This window comes from Lotus japonicus, chromosome 4 (assembly GCF_012489685.1).
Source record: "Lotus japonicus ecotype B-129 chromosome 4, LjGifu_v1.2".
NCBI classification, from domain to species: domain Eukaryota; kingdom Viridiplantae; phylum Streptophyta; class Magnoliopsida; order Fabales; family Fabaceae; genus Lotus; species Lotus japonicus.
The window spans coordinates 9,924,756-9,934,404 of record NC_080044.1 but is presented as its reverse complement, the minus strand read 5'-3'; the positions used below and the strand labels follow the sequence as shown (position 1 = coordinate 9,934,404).

The 9,649-nt window shown below is 38.8% G+C and overlaps 1 protein-coding gene across 1 annotated transcript; it reads right to left on the bottom strand.

Annotated features, from left to right (window-relative positions):
• Positions 1-7,707: 7,707 nt before the first annotated feature.
• On the bottom strand, positions 7,708-9,346 carry LOC130713985 (scopoletin glucosyltransferase-like). Its single transcript, XM_057563840.1, has one exon. The coding sequence runs from the start codon at positions 9,305-9,307 to the stop codon at positions 7,850-7,852; it is 1,458 nt and encodes a 485-aa protein (XP_057419823.1). The 5' UTR covers positions 9,308-9,346; the 3' UTR covers positions 7,708-7,849.
• Positions 9,347-9,649: the final 303 nt, after the last annotated feature.

The following is a 9,649-nucleotide window of genomic DNA, read 5'->3' as shown; positions in this document are numbered from 1 at the left end:
GTGGAGCTTTTGGAACGACGGGGAGATTTATGGACAGGTTTGCTCCTAACCTTCCTCCGCCCCTCAGATGTTGAGGTCTTTTTGGCCGAGGATGCGGCCTTGGGAGGTTTCTCGACACCTTCAGCTTTGGATTTTGCAGGGTTGGGAGCTAGAGAATTCTCGCGAGATGGGGGATTGGGGATGGAATGCTCATGAACATCAGCCTGAAAATAAAGACAAACACAATCAGATTAAGAAACCACAGGTTAAAAATGTCACAAGGTACCCTCGAGAATGGAAAACGTACCTGAATGGCGGCGTCGCCACCACCTTTTTTGTCATCGATTTCTGGTTGAGCATCAGATGCCAACTTAGAAGCCCCACTGGTGGTGGAAACACCAGCCCTCTTGGCCCTCTTCTGACTGGCCGAAGCAACAGGTTTAGGTTTCCTTTTTCGACTCTGTCGAAGAATACGTTAGTTCATAATCCAAAGAGATTGAAAAGAAATAGGGAAAAGCATGAGGAAAGTACCTTGAGCTTGTCAGCAAGACTGACATCATCGTCCTCATCATCATCATCATCATCCTCAATCACGACTGGCCTGTCCTTGGAAGAATGAGCCACTGGGGAAATAACTTGAGGAGCCGGTCGAGTAATGACTTCGGCTGTAAACAAAAGAGAAATTAAGAAGTAAAACAGGAAAACCAAGGCCAAGTCGAAGTATTACCTTGACCAATACGCATGTTCAGCGATATGTGGTTGAAGATTTCGACGGGCACATGATACGGAAAATTCCATAGGTGGTACTTAGTCCAAGTCACTCGCTTTCGAGGAGGTAGAGCTTGATTGGCCAACACATTTATGTTTACATGGTCAACCCATTTAGGCAAGACCGGTGGAAAGGCCAATGCAAACCTACTCGTAGGCAAAGATGGGAACCTAAAGCCAGTTTTTCGAATAACAAAAGATAGACCCTCCTCACCGGGAGGAACAACTAACTTGGATTTCTTGGCTTTAAATTCCCATTTTTGCCTTAGTACTTGAGCTGCTTTCGCAACCGTATCTCAAAGGCGAAGAGTTGGGTAATATACCACACCAAAGAATTCTTGAAAAGATCGAATTTCTGCCAGGTGCATACCTTTGGTCTTCTTCGGATCCTGCTTCTGCAAAAGAAAAGCATCTGTCATGCATTGCAGACAATCGACGAGGGGCTTCGAAATTTGAGCCCAATACTCAGACCACCAGGCTTTGAAAGCATTAGTAGCATAATATGAAGGAGCATAAGTGAAGGGGCTTAAGTTGAGGAGTTTCTTGTTATAAAACTGAACAGTCGTGTCGAAAGCGGCAGCCCTCTTAATAGCTCCGGGGTACAGGACTAGACTCTTGTCAAATAAAGTGTTGGGTAGAACTTGGCTAAGCCCAAACTGTCGAGAAACCAGTTGAGGGTTGTAGCCACATAGAGTGTAGTCACTGCTAGCAAAGCCCACAGTTAAAACTCTAGGAGATAAGAGGGTCCTCCAGAGCGTGATGTGGTGTTCCTTGGGCAATGCAGAATCAGAAGCATTAGGGTAAGAATTCCTCAGCCAGAAAGGGCCACGAACAGCCTTGCTGTAAGGAGAGAAACTGGAACGATAGTGCTTCAGCTCGAGAAACATGGTAAAGTACTTTCTGAAGTCAGCTTCAAAACTCGACGCATCATAAGCAGGGGTCAGGGTCTCGAGCCTGTGGGCATCAATCCTAGTGTTAGAAACAGTCGGAGGATTATCTTGTGCCGACAGAAGAGATTCGAAAACTGCATTCAACCAAAGTTGAAACAGCCAAAGAGGTCCAGCTGCATTTAGAGAGACGGTCTTGGTATTCCGGATATCCTCGACAGCTTCATTCAGCATTTGATAGAGGTTGCCAAGGACAAGCCTAGCCATAGCGAGTTGTCGACCCTCATGAAGCAGATTGGCTAAGGGCAAAAGCTTGGCAGGAATGCGCAAAGACTTGGTGCAAAAAACATAAGCAGACAGCCAATACAGCAAGAAAGCGACATGTTCAGCATCAGATACCTCACCACTCTCGACATAATAGTCCTTAATGAATCGACTAAAAGAAATGTTGTCAGTAGGAATCGAGATGGGTTTAACAGGGGCAGGTGCAGAGTGATAATCATCACCAATGGGCCATAATCCGGTGATAGCAGCAACATCCAAGAGAGTGGGGGTGATCATGCCAAAGGGAACATGAAGGCAATTGGTGGACCTCTCCCAGAAATAGAGTGCACTCAACAACATAGCAGGGTTATACGAGATTGGAGATCTCGACAGCTGAATCAAGTCGAGAATCCCGACATCCTTCCAGTGTTGCCTCTTATCTTCCTCAACCCTATCTAACCATTTCAGGTAGGCTTTGTCATTAGCAGAGGGGTTAGGAGGAGCTGAACGAAAGGCTCGTTTTGGGTCAGAAAGAAATGGCATACGATAAGAAGGTTGAAATGCCAAAATAAGCTCCTCTCCCCTAACGCTAGGGTGAAATGATTCATGGTCTTCAGGGAGACTATTGGGCCTATCATGCTTCACTACTTTTAAAGGACCCAAAATGGCGCGTAAAGTACCATTAACAGAGAAAGGAATGAGTACCTGGGATTTCCAGATAGCTCTCTTCTCTGCTTCGTTGGGGGGTTCCGGGATTGCCACGCGCTTGGATTCATCCAGCTTAAGCTCAGTGGCCAACGGAATGGTTTGCTCAGGATTGGAGGCCATTGAAGAAAATGGTAGGTATTCCAGAGAAAACGGAAGAAGATGAAGTAAGAGCGCTTGGAGACGGAGTTGAAGGTTTGAGAAAAGAGTAAAGCTTGAACGGGGAATACCAAGAGGGTATTTATAAACAGAGGGGCAAACGAAACCCAGGCCGCATTGAGTAATAATTTATAAAATTTTGGGGTCCAAGCGATTATTTTATTAGTTAACTCATGTCACCTCTCAGCTTTTTGGCATAGGTGAAATTATGGCCCTAAAAAGGCTATAACTGTCAGCTAGTGGAGAAGTCATCAGACGTTATGGCTGCTGATTGGACTTCAAGATCGGATGGTCGAGAGCACAAAGTATTTGAATCGTTGGAATCGAACGGCCACGATCAAAAATGCTTGGTGTCTTCAAGCTAAAGCAGTCGACAAACAACATTCTTGGGGGGCAACTGTTAAGCTAAAAACTTCGAGGACTACGACTCTCGACATCATGGTGCAAAGGGGGGTTTCTCGACAGCAAGGGTTATGGCGAAACCGGCAACTCAGCATACGGTGCCCCTCAAAGTCAAGTTAGTAAGAGTTATATCTCGACAAACTCAGCAGATGAAGAAATCTCGATCATCTTAATGGAAGAGGCAGTTACCGAGTAACAAGCAACTATAAGCACGTGCATATACCCACGATGCCACGAATAGCAATGGTTGCCCACGACTCAGAACCATCCACGTGGCAATAGAGTCACGTGCTCGAAGACCAGCGGCTAAACGTGGGGCATGGCGCCAAAATTCAAAACCCACGAAGCCATCATGCATCCAAGAAAAACCGCCAAGAACGTGGGCAAGGACAACACTATAAATAGAAGAAGCAGCAGCAGAAAGAAGGGTTCCCAACTCAAAACTCTGAAAGTTCACCAAAAAGCTCTAAACGTCCGCATCAATGAGACTCAGAGAGCAAAACGTGATGATGGAGGAGTATGTTGCAGAACCAACGCTTTAGTTTTCTTGCATTTAAGTTTGTTAATTCCCCAACTTTTCTATGCATTTCCCTGTCGAGATCCTCATCTCTTGCAGTTTTTATGTTCTTTTGATGTATGTGACTTCTTTGTAATTGACCCGTGTTTAATGAAATTCAGTTCTGTTTAAACCAACTTGGTGTTGTCGAAAAAGCACTCACACACGCAATACTTTGGCAAAGCGTTTTCTCAAAAGGACCCCGAATCTAAACTTCCTTTAGTCGAACTAAGAGGATATTTGTTTACCAAAAAACCACGTAAACAGTGATTAAACTATATAATATCATTTTTAAACTCATAGCTCAAGTGATAAGACTAAAAAACATGAGTTAGGGTGGAAAAGTCTAATGATCAATATCTAACAGGTACAATTTATATTTTCAATGTAAAAAAAAAAAACTCATGACTCAAAAACATCGAAATAAATTTAATCAATTCAGTTTGGTTTGATTTTAGAGTTTGTTTGGTTTGATTTTAGAGTTTATTTTAATGCCCTGACAGTGTAAAAAAAAAATTATACCGTCAATCAATCAGATTTCAAAAGTTTATCATGTCATAATTATTTAAAAGATTCATCTTCGATCTCATTCAAAAAAAAATCTGATTGGTGGACGGTGTAAAAAAACTTTACATTATCAGTGTATCAAATTTTTTTCTCTTGATTTTATAAAAATAATTAAAATATCTAAATCAATAAACAATAAATCATAAATCAGTTCATATTTTATTTTATTTTTGACAAAATATTCATGCGTGCATGTATGCAGTGACGGATCTAGAAATTTGATGTAGTGAGGGCAAAATATACATATAAATTTATAACAAAAAAATTAATATGTACTATTAGAAGTGAGACATTTTTTATCAAAGGGGACATAAGTGAGAGCATTTTTTACCAAAGGGATCATCTGAAACCACATACTTTTACTACTCAAGTGAGGACATTTAGCAATGTGGGACACAAGTGAGGACATTTAGCAATGTGAAACATAAGTGAATGCATTTTTTTATCAAAGGAGTCATAAAAAACCACATACTTTTACCCCTCAATTTTTTTTTCTAATGTTTTTTCTAAAATTAAGTGAGGGCATTTGCCCTCATACCATTGTACTTGGATCCGTCCCTGCATGTATGACCCTTTCAAAATCAATGTGATGTGAAATTTGGGAATCAAATCCTCTCCCGCAGAACCTCCCTCTTAAATTCTCTCCCGCACACTATACATTCATTTTGGATTGATATTTTTGGATTTGGATCCTCTCCATTCAGCTTCTCTCCATCCAAAATCTAAGCCATTGATTTTGAAATTTAAAGGTGAGGATTAATTCATGTTTTATCTCTCTTCTTAAATTGATTCAAGCCTTTAAATACAATTCTTTTTTTTTCTCTCTTTTTAAATTAATCCAAGCCTTTAAATTTTAAAATCAATGACTCAGATTTGGATGGAGGGAAGCTGGATGGAGAGGATCTAAATCCGATTTTTTTGGGTTTCATTCCACGGTGGGTGTTTTGTGGGGTCAAGTATTTTCATTTATTTTCCTCGGCTTGACCTTGTTTGGGGGCTTGTTTCCCTCTAGTGCCGACTTGGTGTATTTTTGTCTCGCTCCTATATATATATATATATATATATATATATATATATATATATATATATATATTAAAAGCAAAAATGTGTATATATATATATAAAAATTTAAATTATAATATCAATAATTTCATAATTATAAAAATATTAATATTTAAATTTAGGCTTAAAAGCATTTTTAGCCCCTAAGAATTTGAATTGTGCAAAACGAGTCCCTAGACTTAAAAAGAGCATTTTTAGTCCCCCAACGTTACTCTCTGTTAACAGTTTTTATCCATTTTTCGTTAAAAAACTAAGGTTTTCTAGAAAACCCATAAAATATACATCATCTTCAAACATTCATTCATCATCTTCATCATTTTTTCCAAAAAATCCAGAACATCGAAAACAAGTTCAAGATAAAAATAAGAGCAAAAGACAAAGAGCTACAACAGAAATCAAAAAAGAAAAAATTATATCAGGACCCAAAACAAAGAAAAAAGATAGGAGCAATCTGATACATATCAGCAAAACCTGAAACAACCACGAAATCAAGCTGCAACCTCACAGCACCACAACCAGCCTCGCACCCACCCCTCCACCACCTACTAAAACACTGCTAACAGCAGCAAACCCAAATTCAAAACTCACGCACACAAGCCAAGAGGGTCAAATATGATCCAAATGTAGTAACATAGTGGGAATTGTTGCTGAAATATGATTCAGCACCAAAAAACAACCCATATCACATGCAAATGCAACAACAATTCTCACTATTTTGATTTAGCACCAGAAAACAACCCAAATCATATTGTTGGTGAAATATGATTCAGAACCAGAAAACAGCCCTGCCCTCAACGTCCTTGCCCTCTGCAATAAAAACCACCACAAAATCTTTTCTCGTCGTTTGCCACTTCCTCCCTTCCTCATCTCATTCAAAACCCCTACTTTCCTACCAAATCCATGTTCTTAATTTTAACGATCAAGTGGAAGATTGAGGATTAGGGTTTAAAGATTATGAAGCAGTGGTGGAGCCATCGTCTTTCCCACTTCTCTCTTCAAGTTCCATCGTCAACGATCCTCATTCCTCTTCCAGATATGAATCGTGAAGCCACCGTCTTTCCAGATCTAGTTGTGGTGGCGCTTCTGTTATGGTGGTGGTGACTGAAGACGCTGTGATCTGAAATTGTTGCGAAAAAATCCACGTGGACACCCTCTGCTGACTAGGTTCGCCACTAGACTGTTGACTAGTTAAAATTAATGAAAATGACTTAATTAAAATTTAGGGATAACATCTGATGCAAAAAAAAAAAAAAACTCAAAGACCCAATTTAATTCCTTTTACAATTTCAGGGGCTAAAGTTTATTTAAGCTTTTATTTTATAAATAATTTTTTTTGGTATAATTACATTTTTGTCCCCATAATCGTTACTTTTTTCAGAAAAACGATGAGGGCCCAAAACTATTGACAGAGTATTATGTTGGAGATCAAAAAATGTTATTTGTTAAGTTTAGGGACTCGTTCTGCACAATTCGAATTCATGGGGACCAAAAGTGATTTTAAGCCTTAAATTTAAATCTAAAATATTATTTTATAAGTCACTTTAAATTTTTATATGTAGTTAAAAATGATGTGTGAATTATTTGTAAAGTTTTATATGTGACGGCAAACTAGTAATTGTATATCACATTTATTTTCATTCTTCATACTAATACTTTCATTATCTCTTTTTTTTCCCTCTCAATCCAAACAACTTCGAAATTACCTCATTTATGCAAATATTCTTTTATTTTATATTATTTCCACTTGTATTATTTTCCTTGATTTTCACCTTTTAATCGCAGAGCTAAAGAAAAATTCAATCATTTGAACTTGCACAAGCAAACAATGATACCCTACAATTTCAACGGGAAGCAGGGAAGGAGGGAAAAGGAAGAGTAAAATGTATGTAGTGACCAAAAGGAAGGGCAAAAGATTGGATGATGGTGATAAATTGCCACATATGATGCTTGTGTGTTGATGTGTCACTTAACGTGTCATATATGCGTTTTATTTAAGTCTCACTAATAGATGTCGGACCAGGGATAAATGTAGCGGACTTTTGCCCTTTTTATCCTTTTAAAACGATTTTCTTCTTACACAGACCAAATTGTGAGTGGCATAAACTTTTAGGAACTTAATTTGCTATTTACTATAATATTTTCATATAAATGAGTTAGGAATTTCAACATTTTTTACTTTATTTTTTTTAATAAATAATCATATTATTCCACTAAGATGAATAAAGTAATCTTATGGAGTAAGTTATACAATACAATTGATGCGCCTCTTACCTATACTTATCTTAATTGTTAATTCAATCTATATTTGAAATTTTAACAGTAGACAAAAATTAAAAGAAATATTGCAATTAAGTTTTTTATTGGAATTAATCCAAATTCATACCTTACATTCTCCCTACAATGAGTCCACTAATAATCAGTCAACTAAAAAGTTCATCTCTACTTTTTTATGTTTGACTATTCATCAAGAGACAAATGCACCTTAATCTTATGGGATGCACTAGTGGGGTAGTGAACCCAACTCTTCAATTAGAGCATCCAACTGCAAGGATGATGATCCCCCATCTTCCACAGCCCTCCTTGCCTTCTGAGCAAGCATTTTCACTTTGAGCCTCATTTCCTTTGCTTCCTCTCCTACCATAATCCTTTTCAAACTCTTCACCATTGCATCCCACTTAATAGTACCATCCCCCGTAAACATAGTCCATTTTTTAACACCAACAGGTACCCCAATTTTCAGGACATGTGTCACCAACTTCTCATTGTAAAATTGCTCTGCACTCAGAGGCCAAGTGACCATGGGTACTCCAGCACTCACTCCCTCTAATGTTGAATTCCATCCACAATGAGTCACAAACGCTCCAATCGCTTCATGTTCAAGAATCAGCACTTGGGGTGCCCAACCTCTAATGATTAGTCCCTTTCCTTCAATTCTCTTCTCAAATCCTTCCGGTAGCCATTCATCTCCATCTTCTTTGGTTTTTCTCCTCACCACCCAAATGAAGTTCTGCCCTGATGCCTCAAGTCCCACCGCGATTTCTCGAAGCTGAGAATCAGGGAATTTGTCCATGCTTCCAAAGCACACATAAACAACTGAATTAATTTCTTTCTTGCCAAGCCACTTCAAGCACTCATGCTCATCAATAGAGGCTTCTTTTCCTCTGTATGTTTTCACTTCCTTTTCGCGATTGCATAGCGAAAACGGGCCTATATGCCATGCTTTTCTTCCAAGAACCTCTCTGTAGTAATCTGCGTAGTCCGGCTCAAGCTCATAGAAACTATTACCAATCACACCATAGCTTCTTAAATCTGATTCCTTGACTTCCTTAATGAACATGTTAAAATTATTTGTTTCCGCATCATTGCTAAAGAATTCCGACACTTGCAACCTTGTCATTTTAACTTCACCAGGAAGATGAGGAATCACGAATAACTCAGAGTCAGAAGAGACACTCTTGTAAGGCTCGTGGAGACTCATTAGTTCAGAAGCACACAAAGAGAAGAAGCTAATACCATGGAACACGAGCCTGGGAATACCAAATTTCGCAGCGGAATCGGTTGACCATGGGAAAAAATGGTCAGTGACAATGCAATTTGGACGTTGCTGATACATTAGCTGTTCAAAAGGCTCTTGTAGGAGCCTAATAGCATTGAAGAATGCAGGAACTAGATCAGCAGGGACCGAGTCCATGTGTTCGCATCCTTCGGGTAAACCAACCTCTTGAGAAGGGAACTTGATGGCTTTGATATGAATGTTGTTGTTGTTGTTGCAATGTTGGGTTTTGGATTGCTCTATGGCTTTCGAAATGAGAGGAATATTGAAGGGTGTGGTGACTATGGTGACCTTGACACCTCTTGAAGCAAACAATTTGGCCATGTCAATGACGGGTATGATATGGCCATGAGCCATTATGGGGAACAAGAAAATGTGTAAAGGTTCACACCCTGTATTTCCCATGTTAGAAAATTCAGAGTTTGCAAGAGCTAGAAGGAGAGGAGTTAGATATGGCTATGTGTGTGTATCAACTATCAAAGGATGAAAGATTTATAGTAGTGATTGAGTCAATGCACTATGTTGCACCTCTACGGGGTTTAGTTAATATTTTGAATTTGAAATTTGTATTTATCACAATACTTCATTGGTCAAAGACAAATTAAGGGAGTATTAAATTTTTTGTTAAAAAATTATTTGATGGTGTGAATTATCATTTTTTTATTGATTAAAATAGAATTTTTTTATAGAGAATAATTCATTTGACCAATTATTAAAAGTCATCACTCCAAAAGGTCATCACTCCAA

Excerpts from the sequence above, each read along its gene's own strand:
- LOC130713985 (XM_057563840.1), bottom strand. The coding sequence starts at position 9,307 with ATGGGAAATACAGGGTGTGAACCTTTACACATTTTCTTGTTCCCCATA.